At 38.1% G+C, this 18,928-nt stretch overlaps 1 protein-coding gene across 1 annotated transcript in view; it reads left to right on the forward strand.

The window, feature by feature from the left end:
• LOC134754849 (uncharacterized) overlaps positions 1-1,551 on the forward strand; it is a 63,056-nt gene extending 61,505 nt beyond the window's left edge. The window contains exon 5 of the mRNA XM_063691294.1: positions 1,355-1,551. Within this exon, the coding sequence (XP_063547364.1) occupies positions 1,355-1,485 (131 nt within the window). The 3' untranslated portion in view covers positions 1,486-1,551. The remainder of the gene's footprint in view (positions 1-1,354) is intronic.
• Positions 1,552-18,928: the final 17,377 nt, after the last annotated feature.

Here is an 18,928-nt window from a genome sequence, read left to right on the forward strand (position 1 = left end):
AATAGGACTTTTAAACTGCGGTTAGAAAGCTGTCGTCATCTTGCTTGGAAATAAAATTACAGCCGTTTGAAATTTAGTTTTTTTTTTCGTAGGTACACCCCTTAAGGTACTTCTAGCAGACCCACAAGCTTCAAATTTAAAACATAAGTAGTTTTTAGCTTATCAAACCATAAAAAACCTTAAAATATTGCAATATCAGTCACGTTTTAACCCTTAAATGCATGATTTTTTGTATAACTTTTTAATAAATTGAAATAGATGTGTCATGCTGTATAAAAGTAATAAATGTAATTTTGGATAGCTGCATATTGAGCCACGGACCATCAAATATACGATGCATATATACATCATTATGCATTTAAGGGTTAATGATTTAAGAACTGCATAAGTAAGTTTGTAGTCGCATATAAATATATGCTATTAGAAAGTTAATTTTGCAGTTACTAAAAAAAAACCCGCCAAGTGCGAGTCGGACTCGCGTTCCAAGGGTTCCGTACATTACACAATTTAAACAATGTATTTTTTATGTGAAACGTGAGTGAAATGTCTTTAAAAAACCCGTAGGGGACGGATCAAAAACTAAGTAATTAAGTCCGACTCACGCTTGACTGCAATTTCTAATAGGTTTTCCTGTAATCTATAGGTAAAGATCTATTTTGCGTATTATTTTCAAAATTTTAGACCCAGTAGTTTCGGAGATAAAGGGGGGGAATGGTCATTTTTTGCCTATTTTCTTGAATAACTTCTAAATTATTTATCCTAAAATTATAAAAAAAATATATTTGAGATTCTCACAATGAGCTCTTTCATTTGATATGTAACACGGTATAGTTGGAAAAACTTTATTTTTTAATTTTCTCATTTACCTCCCAAAAGTGGCCCCATGTTTAAAATTAATTTGTTTACGTTACATGTCCGTCTTTGGGTCACAAACTTACATATGTATACCAAATTTCAACTTGATTGGTCCAGTAGTTTCGGAGAAAATAGGCTGTGACAGACGGACAGACAGACAGACAGACAGACGCACGAGTGATCCTATAAGGGTTCCGTTTTTTCCTTTTGAGGTACGGAAACCTAAAAAGTGGTTAAAGTATAGGTCTAAGTCTAAGATGTACGATGTGAGTATGGAGATGTGTATAGTTATAATGTGTGTATAGTATGGGTATGGTGAGGATATGTTATAGGTACCATAAGTGCGAGTATGGTGTGGTGTGGGTTGGATACTTGGGTATGAGTATTGTATGAGTACATATAAATATAGTTTGGTATACTTAAATATATGTACCTTAGATACCCTTATTACCTATATAAGATATAAAGCGTATCAATAGGTTAATTATTTTTGTTTCAGGGTACGTCAATCGGCCCCCAGTTCATTTCTCCGCGACGTATCCCTTCCTGTACTTCGTGATGGACGCCAGCATTAACGTCGCCCTCATGGCTGGGAAAATGGTGGATCCTCTCAATTCAAGAATATTATAGTTACTTAAATGTAAATGAACCTTCAGCTAGGCTGTGAATAATCGCCATGCCACCGTGTACTCGTAGTTAGGTATCCCGTAAGTGGCATTGCGCAACTCGCAATAAATTACCGAACCGACTGGATGCTGCTGGATGTACCATGTACCGGAGGCTCGTTGGCCTCGCTCGGTGGCCACACTTTCTCGGTCACCGCGGTTAAATTTAATACCTGAGTATTTGTATGTGTACGTACTTTTAAGAAGTTTATTTGTTTTCTTAACTACATATATATGTTAGTATTCCTTTTTTCCTTTCATTTGATCGTTTTTAAGTACATGCAAAATTGTGTAATCTAACATGCCTGGTGATTACCTACTTAGAATTTATTATTACTACCTATATACTACAAAAAAATAGAAAACCTGTACAAATCCAAAATTAGTATTTTTGTTACCTTGGTAATGCCCTTTTCTGTTTAGTCTCGGCACAATTTATGTTGAAGGTGCGGCACCATACATAATAAGAATTATGTAGGGTGCCTGCACTGGGGTAAGTAAGTGCAGAAATGTGCAGAGAATGCACTTTTGTCTCAGGTGACGTCGTTTGTTCCTTGGCTCATAAATACTAAGCTGATCTTTGAGGACCATGGTTCCAAAAAAACCGGCCAAGTGCGAGTCGGACTACATTACACAATTTAAACAATGTATTTTTTATGTGATATCTTTAAAAAACCCGTAGGGGTCGGATCAAATACTATGTAATTAAGTCCGACTCACGCTTGACTGCACATTTCTAATAGGTTTTTCGGTGATCTATAGGTAAAGATCTATTTTGTGTATTTTTTTCAAAATTTTTGACTCCGTAGTTTCGGAGATAAAGGGGGGGAATGGTCATTTTTTGCCTATTTACTTGAATAACTTCTAAACTGTTTATCTTAAAATTATAAAGAAAATATATTTGAGATTCTCACAATAAGCTCTTTCATTTGATATGTAACACGATATAGTTTGTCAAACTTTATTTTTAATTTTCTCATTTACCCCCCAAAAGTGGCCCCCGTGTTTAAAATTACTTTGTTTACGTTACATATCCATCTTTGGGTCACAAACTTACATATGTGTACCAAATTTAAACTTAATTGGTCCAGTAGTTTCGGAGAAAATAGGCTGTGACAGACGGACAGACAGACAGACGCACGAGTGATCCTATAAGGGTTCCGTTTTTTCCTTTTGAGGTACGGAACCCTAAAAAATATGAAAAAACTCGTGCAAGTAGGTAAAGCTCAGTAAATACTTTCAATGAGAACTATTAGTGAACATGATCGGTTAAGCCTCTTCCCTTCTTAGTAAAAGTGCTGCTGAGTACCTCTACCATCAGTTGCCAGAGTAAATTTCACTTTAAGTGAATAAACGCGCCGTACGTCACATATTTACGTCGGTTTACGTATTATGTGCCCAACTTCACTCCACTGCAAACGATGCTATCCCTTTCTAAGTATACTAAAAAACAGAGCAAGAATTATATCGGAGTATTGTACAGCGCCTCTAGGTGTCACCTAAAGAACTAAATATCAAACGTATGAGTAAACGGTAAATTACCTATCGAAATCCTTAGCAAACTACCAGTTTTTACATTGACATATTTACTCACGTCTACGCGGTCAACGTAATTTACTTTCTTGTATATATGTATGTGTTTATTGTTAATTTAATATTAATAATATTATTTAAGCTATCATATAATGCTTATAATTCTCTGAATTCAAAATTCTGGGCTAAATCATCAGTGGCGTGCCTAGAGTTTTGGAGTAAGGCAAGCTTGTGTTTTGTAAACGGCCGTACAGAATTTTCTCTTATGCGACTGACTTGTAATACGTGGACACATCCCTTCCCTTCACAAGAAACGACTTCATCCATAGTTAATGTAGCCACTTTCATAAGTTTTACAAACAAATTAGAGGACAATTTGTAAGTACAAACGCGTAACTGAACAAAGGCCACATCGACTAAATAATAATATACTTGAAGTTGATTATTAAACACGAACTATGCAGCTAACTTCATATCAAATAAAATTGCTATAGTTTGTCAAACATGAATCTAGATTCATGCTCATTTCAAACATAGACAGAGAGAATCATACTATCTTTGTCTTTCACTGGTACTAGCACCCAAAAGAAAAGGATGAGTATAGTTTTTTTGTTCTTATTTACTGTCAATTTGGTTTAACCAACTCTAGTCGGTAAATAAGGCCCCATAAGCACGAGAGTTTTTTCAACGCGCGTTAAAAAAGCGTTTGAATGACAAATGGATAACCATGTATGTATTCACACGAAGGCGGTTTTTAAGCGCGGCGCTTTTTAGGGTTCCGTAGCCAAATGGCAAAAAACGGAACCCTTATGGATTCGTCATGTCTGTCTGTCTGTCTGTCCGTCCGTATGTCACAGCCACTTTTTTCCGAAACTATAATTCTAAAACTTGGTAAGTAGATGTATGTTGTGAACTGCATTAAGATTTTCACACAAAAATGGAAAAAAAAATTAGAACTGAAACTCAAATTTTTTTTTTCATCAAATCCATACGTGTGGGGTATCTATGGATAGGTCTTTAAAAAATGATATTGAGGTTTCTAATATCATATCTTTCTAAACTGAATAGTTTGCGCGAGAGACACTTCCAAAGTGGTAAAATGTGTCCCCCCCCCCCTGTAACTTCTAAAATAAGAGAATGATAAAACTAAAAAAAATATATGATGTACATTACCATGCAAACTTCAACCAAAAATTGGTTTGAACGAAATCTAGTAAGTAGTTTTTTTTTAATACGTCACAAATCGTAAACCGCAATTTACCTTTCACTCACATTCACTTAAAAAATACATTGTTTAACCCTTAAATGCATGATTTTTTGTATAACTTTTTAATAAATTGAAATAGATGTGTCATGCTGTATAAAAGTAATAAATGTGATTTTGGTTAGCTGCATATTGAGCCACGGACCATCAAATATACGATGCATATACCTCTAGGTATATACATCATTATGCATTTAAGGGTTAAATTGTGTAATGTACGGAACTCTCGGTGCGCGAGTCCGACTCGCACTTGGCCGGTTTTATCGAGCACTGTTCGATTTTCGGCGTTGAGCGTTGGCCGTAAATTGAATTGAGCATACGGAACTCCGTGTATCTGTTCTCACAAGCGTTATAAAAGCGCCGGCGCTGCTGTCAGATGGCTGTCGAGTGTCAATCTTTGGTGTCAATCGTCATGGCTCTGCCAAGACGCGTTTGAATACATAACGCATATCGTACCATTCGTAACAAATAACTATGTTGGAGCTCGATCCCGAATTATTAATTCAAGAAGTCGAGTCCCGACCATTTTTACTGGAATACGCAAATAAACTACTTAAAAAATGAAGCGTGTTTTTATTACTACACTTCCACAAGGCAGGGAGTACGACTCACAAGTGATTTTTAAGCGTTCATATGAACACAAATATCAGAAACGGTAAAAAAGCTCCAACGTCGGGTTTTAACGCGACGCTTTTTAAGCTCTCGTGCGAATGGGGCCTAATCTAATATGTGTTCAAAACGCGAGTTTTAAATGTTATACATATATACATATATATATATATGTCGGAGCGTGACTCCAGAAGGACACATTGCAGCGTTACATTTCAGTTTTAGACGCCTGTATACAATCGATTAGCAAAGTGTTGCTATGTATTACTTAGTTGATAATGTAATTTATCGAGTTATGTAGAGAGTAACGCCATCTATTGGCATTCTTGTTGAAATAAGATTAGGTACAGGCTTCGGAACGTCAAGTGGTTTAGCTTGCGTGAAGTTAGGTACGAGTTGGCAGTTTTGTTGGTAACTGGTGGATGGTATAGAAAGGATCGCAATCTCTAATGGCAGAATTGTTGTAAAAGTGACCGCGTTAAGCTTTAAATAATAGTTCCTAATCTCTCCGGTGGCGCTAGTTAGGCTCTGGGACATGAGTATAACATGAACCATATAAGGCAACAAATAACCCGACCAAATTACGTAGGTTGTTTTTGGTAGTATTTCGGTGTATGGTGGCGCCGCCTAATTACTGTTTTTTGATGGACACTTTTCATACATAGAGATTTGGCTCCTTTATACAGTCTCCATGATTCTGAGGTTTCCAAGTTGACAGAAAATGTCACATCGAAAACGCACGTATTTTTCGATGACATCTGTCACGTTTATTCGCGTAAACGGCGTAAAGTATTTACCTAGAATAATTCTGGCTCAGTTTTCGTTATATAGTTAGAAAGAGAACGTTTTGGGTGTGAAGTTAGGCATGTATCAAAAACTCACATTAAAACGTTTGTGACTCATGGTGCCAGTTGATTTTTTTTAGTTTTTTACGTGACCGGTAGAGGCACTGTACAATTACTCCATACATTTTCCTTAACTTTCTCACTTTCGACTGTCATTTACGGAACTCATGGTAGCCGTAAAGGTACTCCCTTTTTGCTTGTTATACGTTACAGGATACCCATTAATAACCCCCGTTTAAGGCAGTAGTAGTAGCAGTAGTAAATCACTTTATTGTACAAAACAAAAATTGTTAACATGAAATTCATATAAATTTAGGTACTAAGGCGAGCTTATCCCTATAAGGGATCTCTTCCAGCTAACCTTAGAGTGCATGAGTGGAAAATTCGAATTAGATAGATAGGCAGTTTATTGTGACGGACACAGCTAACTCGATTAGCGGAAAATGCCAAGCAAAACTAACTACGGAATGCTCCTCTGAGCATAGCCCGATATGCTCTTGGCCGGTTTATAGGATTCCGTACCCAAAGGGTAAAAAGGGGACCCTATTACTAAGATGAACCGTGATAGCTAGACAGTTGAAATTTTCACAGATGATGTATTTCCGTTGCCACTATAACAACAAATTACGCTATAACACTATTACATAATGTCAAAATCCAGGAAGAATAATTTTTAAGAAAAAAAAAACGACTTCAATGGGGGATGCCGCTGAAAGTTTACTTTTTAATACAGTTGCTCAAAAAGTGGTACTTTTTGTGGCTGCGTAGCGTGCGAGAAGCTCAATTTCTCGAACTAGTGCTTTTTACTTTTTAGTTCCAAACTATACTTTCGAAACGCAGTTAAAATTGAATTTAGCGCGGAGCAGGTACCAGGGCCTCATGAGTTATGAGGAGGTGTCGTTGACCAACCCGCGCCGGGCCCGCGGCGGCCGCGGCCGGGGCGCGCACGAGTATGAAGGTATCGCGGGCTGCGGCAGCTCGCGTATCTTAGCTGTATAGGTACTTTTGGTTTTGGTTTGGTTTGGTGGTATGATTCTACTAATGATATATTAATTTATTATTTTTTCGCAATTGTATTAAAAAACGTCGTTTACAACACGTAAACTCGCTTTCAGCTCGTGGCAAGATACCTCGGTACTAGTGGTAAAAAGACATTCTTTTCACACTAGTTGTAAAATGTACTATATTGTTGATGGTGCACTCTTAGATTCCAGACAATGAAATGAAATACGATATATAATAAAAAAAATTTTTTTTATATATACTTAATTCATTGTGCATTTTATATTTCATTATTGTTTTTATTTTTTTCTCTTTTGTTGTTTAGTATGTATAGATTTTTTTATTTTTTTTGTTTGTGGTGGTTACTTACTTACTTTTTTTTGTCTGTGTTTTTTGTTAGTGTCGTTGGCGTATGTGTCGCCACCAACTCATAGTTTTAAGTCAGGTCCCCACTGAAAACCAGCGCCGCGGATTACCGCGGCATTATGCTGAGTGGGGTCCTATTTTAGCGTCCAATGTTTTTTGTCTGTATGTTTCCTTTTTTTTCATATATGTAATCTGTTGTGGCGTTAAATAAATGTATTTTCTTTCTTCTTTTCTTTCTTTCAAATAGACAGCATATTTTGCGTAATTATCCTAATCCATCTTTTGACTAATTTTGCCTAATTGCCTAATTATTATAATATTGCCTAATAATGTAGAAAAGAAGGTAAAACCACCCACTTTTTTAGTAGCATTTCGTTTTTGTAAGGGTCGCAGTTCTAACCTAACCTAACCTACTGTTCTGATAGCATTTCGTTTCTGTAAGGGTCACAGTTCTAACCTAACCCACTTTTCTAGTAGCATTTCCGGGTCCGGGTCTGGGTCCGGATCCGGGTCCGGGTCCGTGTCCGGCTGTCCGGGTCCAAGTTTGGGTCAGAGTTCGGTCCGGGTCCGGAACCGAGTTGGGGTCCATGTCCAGACCCGGGTCCGGGTCCGAGTCCGGGTCCAAGTTTGGGTCTGGGTCCATAAGGAAGAGAACAAATCGCCAAACGTGAACTATGTGTCATTGAAGAGTTCCAGTATGATCATTATCAGCAGTTCCATACATATAATCATATATAATCACGCCTATTTCCCGGAGGGGTAGGCAGAGACCACGGATTTCCACTTGCTACGATCCTGACATACCTCTTTCGCTTCCTTCACTTTCATAACATTCCTCATACACCTTGTACTTAATGGAAGAGCGGAGCCTTCTGGCACAAGTATCTTTTTACTTAAAAGAAGGTTCTTGTCTCGATCCTAGTTAAAACCTATTGTGTACCCAATAAATCATTTTTCATTTTCATTTTCATTTTCATACACGCTCGCCGGTTTAGGGTGCTCTTGACCTGGCCTTTCTTCAGGATTTCCCCGATCTGATCAGAGAAAGTCCGCCGAGGTCTGCCCCTTCCAACTCCCGTTTCTACCTCTCCCTTATACACTCTCTTTGTTAGCCTTCTTTCATTCATTCTTTCCACGTGTCCAAACCATCTCAACATACCTTTCTCAATTTTTGTCACTACATCTTCGCTCTTTCCCTTATCACACTGTTCCTAATTCTATCTTGTAATCTCACACCACACACACTTCTCAACGCTCTCATTTCCACTGCATTCACTTGGCTCTGATGCCTCTTCTGCCATACCCAACTTTCGCTACCATACATAAGTGTAGGCACCAGCACCCCTCTATGCACAGCCAACCGTGCCTTTTGCGACACCTTCTGGCTGCTCATAAAAGCGTTAAGTGCCCCATTCACGCGATTTCCAGCACTCACTCTCCTTTCAATATCTTTATCATGCTTACCGTTCCTAGTGAATAATGTTCCCAGATACACAAACTCTTTCACTTGTTCTACTCTTTCTTGACCAATCAAAATTTCACAGTTTGGTATATATTGCTCCTTTTCAAATACCATAACTTTCGTCTTACTTACATTTATTTTCATTCCTTTCCTTTCAAAAGATCCATGCATTCTAGTTACCATCTCCTGCAACTCTTCACCCGATGACGCTAGCAATACCAGGTCATCAGCGTAAAGAAGACATTTGACGGGTAACCCACTCATTCTCAGCCCACATTCATCATTTCTCAAATCATGCAAACTACTGTCCATGAACAGATTAAACAGCCACGGTGACGCTACACACCCCTGCCTAACACCCTTTTCGATGCTAAACCACTCAGTGTACGACCCGTTTACCCTCACACAAGCACTGGAATCCTCATAGAGCGATTTCATTGCCTGAATGAGACGGCCGCTCAATCCATACACCGACAGTACCGACCAAAGTTCATTCCTTACCACTCTGTCATAAGCCTTTTCCAAATCCACGAAAGCGCAATAGACCTTCTGACCTTTGGCCAAATACTTTTCGGCTATGCATCGCAAGGAAAAGACTTGATCCGTACATCCCATACCCGTTCGGAATCCCGCTTGTGCATCCCATACTTTCTCATCGGTTTCTTTCACTACTCTTTCAATCAATATCTTTGCATACAATTTGCCGACGACGCTGAGTAAGCTAATGCCTCTGTAGTTTTTGCAATCCAGTTGTGATCCCTTTCCTTTGTAAAGAGGTACAATGATGGCCTTGCACCAGTCCCTGGGCACTTGACCGGTTCTGAAGCACATATTGAAAAGGCGGTACAACTGACTTGCTACAATGCCTTGTCCAGCTTTCAGCATCTCGACAGAAACTCTATCATACCCTGCAGCCTTCCCTGATTTCATTCCTTTCAACGCTTTCACAATTTCATCTATGCTAATACTATCTTCGTTCTCCGACACGTTTTCAATGCTTTCATTCAACTCCGAAATTGACGTGCTTGCCTCCTCTTTATCAAACAAACTTTCAAAATACTCTTTCCATCTTTCTAAGATGCATTCTTCCTCATTCACTAATCTTCCATTATTGTCTTTTATTGACTTTAGCTCAGAATTCTGGGTGTTACCCCTGGCTAAACGAACGGACTTCCAGAAAAAACAGCAGTTCCACTTAATCAAATTTTTTCACATTTTTAAATGTAAATGCTGGATTTGTTGATAAAAATACAAAAATCACAATATGTATGCATTTCACATTAGAGGAGTTCTCTCGGTTCCTCATGGGTCTCATCATCAGAACTCGAGCTTGACAAAAATATGCCTTAAAAACTTAAGTTGCTTAACAAACATAAAGAAGAGGACAAATCGCCAAACGTAAATTATGCGTCATTAAAGAGTTCCATTCTGATCATCATCAGCAGTTCCACTTCATCAAATGTCACTTTTTAAAATGGAAATGCTGGATTTGTTGATAAAAATACAAAAATCACTATATGTATGCCTTTCACATATGAGGAGTTCCCTCGATTCCTCATGGATCCCATGATCAGAACTCGAGCTTGACAAAAATGTTTCTTAAAAACCTAACTTGCTTAACAAACATAACGAAGAGGACAAATCGCCAAACGTGAACTATGCGTCATTGAAGAGTTCCGTTCTGATCATCATCAGCAGTTCCACTTCATCAAATGTCACTTTTTTAAATGTAAGTGCTTGATTTGTTGATGAAAATACTAAAATCACTATATGTAAGCCTTTAACATTTGAGGAGTTCCCTCGATTCCTCATGGATCCCGTCATCAGAACTGCGTTTTGACAAAAACGGGACCAATCTGTATGTATATACTTACAATCAAAAAAAGAATTTTCAAAATCGGTCCAGAAATGGAGTTATGGAGCATGGAGACTATATAAAGGAGCCAAATCTCTATGTATGAAAAGTGTCCATCAAAAAACAGTAATTAGGCGGCGCCACCATACACCGAAATACTACCAAAAACAACCTACGTAATTTGGTCGGGTTATTTGTTGCCTTATATGGTTCATGTTATACTCATGTCCCAGAGCCTAACTAGCGCCACCGGAGAGATTAGGAACTATTATTTAAAGCTGAAAGCGGTCACTTTTGCAACAATTCTGCCATAAGAGATTGGCATCCTTTCTATACCATCCATATTATGGAGTAACAAACATTAAAAAAAAAAAAAACATACAACCGAATTGATAACCTCCTCCTTTTGAAATCTTGAAGTCGGTTAAAAATGGGGACTTCGTTTGTATGGAGAAGAGATTTCGAGCTGTCGTCCACTTTCCTCTAAGAGGCCGGTGTCGATTTTAGTCGCAAAAATGTAAAATTGATAGATTTAGTCGGTGAAATTGTACAGCTTTTGTTACCTAATTGAAATAACTAGTACTGGTTTCTTTTAGCGCATCTTCTTATCTTACCTTTTATCAGATCAATTTGTTGAAAACAGACTCACTAAATTAGTAATGTTTGCTTTTCTGATGGACGTTTAGGTAAACGCGCGTAAAGCACTGATTTTGTCGCTCTTATTTGTAAATTTCGTAAAGTTTGGACGGCTAAACATGGTAATTTTGTATTACACATATCGTGTACTTGACGTTTATCAGACTACATTTTTATTATTATGACTTTGAAGTAGTGTAAATGAAAGTTAGACGAAATCAATTTTCTCCAGAAATTACTTCAAAACAAGTGACAATTTCTCTGAAAATCGACTTAATTTCAACGTAATTTTGATACTTAAACAATCTACAACATTTGTTGAAACTATTTTTATACATCAATTTGTATAATTTACCACCATAAATTTATGATGAATTTTTAAAAACTGCCCCTTTTTTTCATATATTACCGGTGACGCACGCTTGCGACCTCATTATTAAAAGGCAAGATGAGAAGACGTGCTAATAGAAACCAATACTTGTTATTTAGATATTACCAATACGTAACAAAACGTGTATAATTTCAACGAATAAATCTATCAATTTAAAATTTTTGCTCCAAAATCGACTACGGCCTCACTAACTTAGTACTTACCTACTACTATGATACGGCGATTAGGGCATGAATTTTTGAAAACGTTAAGTAGGTTAACTCGCATAACATTAACACGAGCAACAAATTAAACTGTAGGCTGTACTCCTCAAACTGACCAACATTTGTTCATTGATAAAAAAAAAAACTTGTATTAATTTTTAGTACTCTTTAAAATGCATGTATTTGACTAATTTTTGAAAATGGTTTTAATTGATTGTTTATGACTTAATAATTACACTACATTGATATTTCCGTGAAATTTCCTGTATTAAATATTTAAAAAAAAACAATGTAAAAGTTTATTTATTTTGAACGCGCCTTAAACGCTGTTTTCGCAAAGGGGCTAATCACGTGACACGTGTGACGTCACGCGCAAGTAAACTCAGTCAATGACCTTAGTTAATCTTATGGTTTATGTGCATTGAGTTCATTATTTCACTGTAAAATGGTGTGTAGTGCTGCAATGTTCAAGTACGACTATAAAAAATCCAGACAAATCGTTTGTTTCCATTCCAACGAATCCCAAAAAAAAGAAAAATGTGTTTAAAACTAGCGCGAAGAGACCCCAAAGAGCATTTTAGCGCATACAAATGTTTTTGTGTGTAAGTAATATTTAACTGTAAATAAATATGGTAATTAAAGCAGCGGATTTTGTTATTTAACGAAACAAGATCTAGGTATTTAATGTATTACTACATAACCTCATAACATAGCTCTTTCAGCATTAGTAGGTAGTGCAGTAAAACAAATACTTGTGCACAACACGTATAATTTGATAAGCACTTCCGAGTCACTAAAAAAATTACACTTGGAATTTAAAAAATTAATGTAACCAAAACAAATTGTTTTTCTGACAGTCCGCTTTCCGCACTGTCGTGAACTGGTGTACGAGCGAAAGATAATGGCGTATAAATTTAGCTGTAGAAGGAAAGAAATGGATTAATGAGATGGAGACTATGGACGATAATGGCTGTTTCAACGGGTGATAGGTACCTAAATTTATTGCCGAATATTAGTTTCGCCTGACAATTAGGGGCAATAAGAATTTTAAAAGACAATGCCTTAAATAAATGCGGAATACGGATAACAGCGGCTTTACAGAATTAAAAGTAATATTGCACAAAAAAATAACAATGAACCGGGAAAAAATAACAATTAAACGGGAACCGATTCCAATACGTTAAAAAAATATTCAAGCTCTGTAGACGATGACAATTTGTTCGGCCCACCGAAGCTGTACCGTGACCTATCGAACCGCGCTGTATGTGGGCTCGTGTCCTCCATGGGTCTGCTAGTTCCTTTCCAAAGCAAACGTTCGGCTAACCAACGCTATCGAACCACGCAGTATGCGGGCTCGTCTCCTCCGTGGGTCTGATACCTGACCGCTGACTGATGGGGTCGACGACCATCCACTGCCGACTGCACGTCGGCGGCTGCGCCCTGTCGTTGATACGGCCACCACGCACCACCGGAGCACTGCTCCACGGTGGCCTTAAAAAAAGGTCCTGTTGCAGGCAACTGCGGCCAACAAGGCCGCGGAACGACGGGAAGTAAAGCGCACTCAAAGTTGTTATTAGCAACCTCAGAAGAAAACGTTCCTCTTCAAGCTTAAAAGGTTAACTTTGACGAAAAAAAACCAGGAAAAAATCTTATATATCACAAACAGATCTTTACACGTCAATCCCAAAATCCATCTGAAGTACCCCGAAGAAAACAAATTTCTCTTTCCGAATCAGAATTGAAATTCAAAATTCAACGCAATTGTAACCTGCAAGGCTCGAAAATATCATCGTCCAAAAAAGGTTACATGCGTCTCTTTAAACCGCCATCTAACCGTAATTGCGTGAATCAATTCACACTACGACTAAACAAACAAGCAAACTAGACATGACTGACAAGCAAGTAGTTTCCAAAACAAAACGACAGATGTAGCGTCATGCTACAGTAGTTAGTAGCATACTTTTTCTTTCAAACTAAAGTGCAGTATGGAGATACTATTCTCGTCATCGTATTCTATATACGAGTATATATCGTCGTCGTATTGGTATCATCGAAATCGAAATGTTCGTAAATAAACAATTCCTACGTATACCCACACAGCTGTTTTTACATTTCTAAGTTCCGCAGCATAGTAATCCGGATTATCTTTAAAGAAAAGTGCAACCATTGATGCGTCTATGTCTGGTAGGTTGCCGCTATCAGCTTTCACATATTTCGGCTCCATTTTGAGCTTCTTATGAATATTGTGCCACTACACGATAAATATACGAATAAACCGACAAACGGATAAATCGGAATATATCAGAAAACTGTGGAACAATAACTAAAATTAACTAAATATAAATAAAACTGCTAAAACACTCAAGACAATCAAGAATTTACCCGCGTGTGACGTCATCCGAGCGTTGACCAATCACAGAGCGTTCACGTCCCTGATGAAATTTCAAAAAATATCAAATTTTCTTTCCTTTATTTTCCAAAAAATAAACGTAATTTACATTCAAATATAGTGAAATATACTTTATTAGTTTATTATCTTTCAGGATGACAGCAATTCGTTATATATTTTTAATGTTGTCAAATACCCTATTCTAAGACGCAATGTATTGCGACTTTTGTTATGTTTAACCTTTTCGACGCCGTGTCAAACACAAAAGCTGTCACTCGGACGCTACGTCACCGAAGTGCCAAAGCTGAAATTGAACTTTATGCACATGCACGTAGGTCTATGTTGCTCTGTGGTCTTTGACCGATTAATCCGTCTTTGGCGTAGGACCTGCGGTGCCGATATATCCGTGTACGCCATACCACCATTTTTCATACAAATTAAATATTGTCTTCAATGTATTGAGAAGAAGACTACATAATTTTTAAAAGTAATTGAACAAAAGTGTCACCGTTTGAAGAGTACAATCTATGTTTTAATTATTTGCTCGTGTTACAGGCCACACCCATGTATATAATGAGTATCCACTACATGAAATTTCAATTCAATTTCAGTGGGTAATTACCTAGAAATATCGGGAATACCGGAAAATAGTGGTGAGGACACCGTCAACCTAGTGACACTCGTCGGTAGTAAACTTGGGTTTACAATACAACAACAAGATATTGTGAGTGCGACGAAAGTAGGTGCACGGCGTGACAACGGCGATAACGTGCGACCGCGGGCTGGTGCGACGGGAGCTGCGCGAGCGGATGCTGAGGGCGGCGCGCAAGCGGCGCGGCGCTAACACCAAGGGGTTCCAGCTACCCGGAGCAAAGAACGAGCAAACCTGTCAGCGACTTACATAATTTTTAAGAAAAAAAACCCGACTTCAATGGGGGATGCCGCTGAAAGCATTCTTAGATTCCAGACAATGAAATGAAAAAGACAGCATCATTTGCCTAATTATGTAGAAAAGGAGGTAAACCGACCCACTTTTCTAGTAGCATTTCGTTTTTGTAAGGGTCGCAGTTCTAACCTAACCTAACCTACTTTTCTGGTAGCATTTCGTTTCTGTAAGGGTCACAGCTCTAACCTAACCTACTTTTCTGATAGCAGTTCTGTTCTGTGAGAATCGCAGTTCAAAACACACCCACCCACCAAACCCACTTTTCTAGTAGCATTTCCGGGTCCGGGTCTGGGTCCGGATCCGAGTCCGGGTCCGTGTCCGGCTGTCCGGGTCCAGGTTTGGGTCAGAGTTCGGTCCGGGTCCGGGTCCGAGTTGGGGTCCATGTTCAGACCCGGGTCCGGGTCCGAGTCCGGGTCCAAGTTTGGGTTTGGGTTCATAAGGAAGAGAACAAATCGCCAAACGTGAACTATGTGTCATTGAATAGTTCCATTCTGATCATCATCAGCAGTTCCACTTCATCAAATGTCACTTTTTTAAATGTAAATGCTGGATTTGTTGATGAAAATACAAAAATCACTATATGTATGCCTTTCACATTTGAGGAGTTCCCTCGGTTCCTCGTGGGTCTCATCATCAGAACTCGAGCTTGACAAAAATGTTTCTTGAAAACCTAACTTGCTTAACAAACATAACGAAGAGGACAAATCGCCAAACGTGAACTATGCGTCATTGAAGAGTTTCGTTCTGATCATCATCAGCAGTTCCACTTCATCAAATGTCACTTTTTAAAATGGAAGTGCTGGATTTGTTTATAAAAATACAAAAATCACTATATGTATGCCTTTCATATTTGAGGAGTTCCCTCGATTCCTCATGGATCCCATCATCAGAACTCGAGCTTGACAAAAATGTTTCTTGAAAACCTAACTTGCTTAACAAACATAACGAAGAGGACAAATCGCCAAACGTGAACTATGCGTCATTGAAGAGTTCCGTTCTGATCATCATCAGCAGTTCCACTTCATCAAATGTCACTTTTTTAAATGTAAGTGCTTGATTTGTTGATGAAAATACTAAAATCCCTATATGTATGCCTTTAACATTTGAGGAGTTCCCTCGATTCCTCATGGATCCCATCATCAGAACTGCTTTTTGACAAAAACGGGACCAATCTGTATGTATATACTTACAATCAAAAAAAGAATTTAAAAAATCGGTCCAGAAATGACGGAGTTATGGAGTAACAAACATTAAAAAAAAAAAAAAAACACAACCGAATTGAGAACCTCCTCCTTTGAAATCTTGAAGTCGGTTAAAAAGCAAACAGAACGTTACTATTTCTAGCCCGCCAGGAATCACCCGTGGATACGAGATGGTGCCATTTATGTGCAGAGCAGCCAAAAAGACCCCCCCCCCCCCCCCCCACCGCATCCGCACGGAAGCTAAACTGCACCAGGTTTTTGGTTCGGAGCCCTCTGGGAGTGTTTAATTTTGTATATTATTATAACAATAACAATAGCATACTCAAACGATAATTATTATAACGACTATAGTCTGCTTTATGTTTATTATTTTAAATTAAGTGCTAAGAGTGCTAAAATAGTTACGCATGTATTTTGTAAACCTAAGTTTATTTTTATGGCAGCCTATGTATTATTGTTGTGGACAGTTCACTGGACGACATATTATCTATCTAACACTATCTATACATTGTACTGCACTAGCATGCTTATCGAAACGTATATTTACTTTAAAATAATTATGGCCTGGTATATTTATTTATTCACTTATATCCTATTTAAAATACGTTATGGACCCGGCAGCGCATAAAAGGTTACTATGCGATATTTGTCATTTCTCAAGTAAACACAACCGGTTTTTACTATTTAATCGCATAAGTTGTAAGGATACATGTACGAATACGGCATGCAGGTGTGCGCCCATATACTCGTTTTGTCTTGATATTTATGACTGGCGACATGCCTCACACTTAAGACTGTACCAACTTCACTGTAAATATTATGAAATTTTATTCTCTTATTTTACAGTTTATTACTAATAAAAAACTGACCCTTGGGCTCTTAAACCCTGGTTCACTCGGTACGCGACATAATGAGTTTCTTGTTGCCATGGCACGCTATGATGTAGATATAATGGCCATATGCGAGACCTGGTTGAGAGCCGGGCAAGAGGCCCGCTCCCCAGCGCCGCCGGGGTACCGGCTGCGGCACGTGCCGCACGACGCCGCGGGCGAGCGCGCGCGCGGCGGCGGAGTCGGCATGTACCTGCGGCGCGGCATCACCGCGCGACGGCTGCAGCACCCCGAAGCGCCATTAGTTGAGCAGATGTAGCTTAGTCTCAATATCAGTGGTCTCAGACTAGCTGTAGGTACTGCGTATCGACCTCCCTGGTTTGACGTTGACACATTTCTGGATGCACTTACTGATTCCTTAAGAGGTCGGTGTCGATTTTAGTCGCAAAAATGTAAAATTGATAGATTTTGTCCGTGAAATTTTACACCTTTTGTTACCTAATTAAAATAACAAGTACTGGTTTCTATTAGCACGTCTTCTTATCTTACCTTTTATCAGATCAATTTTTTTTAAACAGACTCACTAAATTAGTAATGTTTGCTTTTCTGATGGACGTTTAGGTAAACGCGCATAAAGCACTGATGTTATCGCTCTTATTTGCAAATTTCGTAAAGTTTGGACTGCTAAACATAGTAATTTTGTATTACACATATCCTGTACTTGACGTTTATCAGACTACATTTTTATTATTATGACTTTGAAGTAGTGTAAATGAAAGTTAGACGAAATCAATTTTCTCCAGAAATTACTTCAAAACAAGTGACAATTTCTCTGAAAATCGACTTAATATCAACGTAATTTTGATACTTAAACAATCTACAACATTTGCTGAAACTATTCTTATACATAAATTTGTATTATTTACCACCATGATTTTTTGATGAATTTTTAAAAACTGCCCCTTCTCTTCATGCATTACCGGTGACGCACGCTCGCGACCTCATTATTAAAAGGCAAGATGAGAAGACGTGCTAATAGAAATCAATACTTGTTATTTAGATATTACGTAACAAAACGTGTATAATTTCAACGACTAAATCTATCAATTTTACATTTTTGCTCCAAAATCGACTACGGCATCTTAACCACTTTTGCCATGTTCGATTACATTATTTTATTAGGCGATTTTAATATTAATGTTTTGAATAAACAGGAGTCCAATTCAAAGAAGCTAATCAATTTTGTTAGATACTACAAGATACTACCAGAAAGACAATCTGGCTTCAGAAAAGGACACAGCACCTCCACAGCCCTGTTAGTTGTAGTAGATGAAATCCTAACTGCACAAGATGAAGGCAAGGGATCAGTATTAGCACTTTTAGATTTTTCTCGAGCGTTTGATAGTATTAACACGTCCATTCTTCTATCTAAATTAGTTTTAGCAATAGTTCAATAAGCTGGTTTGCGAGCTATCTAACTAATCGATCACAATTTGTTGAAGTACACGGCGCTGACGGTTCTAACGTATCGTCGGAACTACTCCCAGTGTCTAGGGGAGTTCCACAAGGCTCTATTCTAGGCCCCGTGTTATACAGCCTCTACAGCGCAGACATTGGAAAGAACATACGTCATTGCAAATTCCATGTATACGCCGATGATATCCAGATTTACATATCTTTTAAACCAGAAGATACACAAATGGCTGTTGATAGATTGAACGAAGACTTGCACCGTATTGCTATTTGGTCAAAAATGAATAGTTTAGTACTCAATCCTACAAAATCTAAGTATCTGGTGTTAGATTCAAAAAAGAAGTAAACCGAATCAATACTTTAAATCCGAGCGTAAACATTACAGGTCAAAATGTGGACATG

This window comes from Cydia strobilella, chromosome Z, assembly GCF_947568885.1.
Source record: "Cydia strobilella chromosome Z, ilCydStro3.1, whole genome shotgun sequence".
NCBI classification, from domain to species: Eukaryota; Metazoa; Arthropoda; class Insecta; order Lepidoptera; family Tortricidae; genus Cydia; species Cydia strobilella.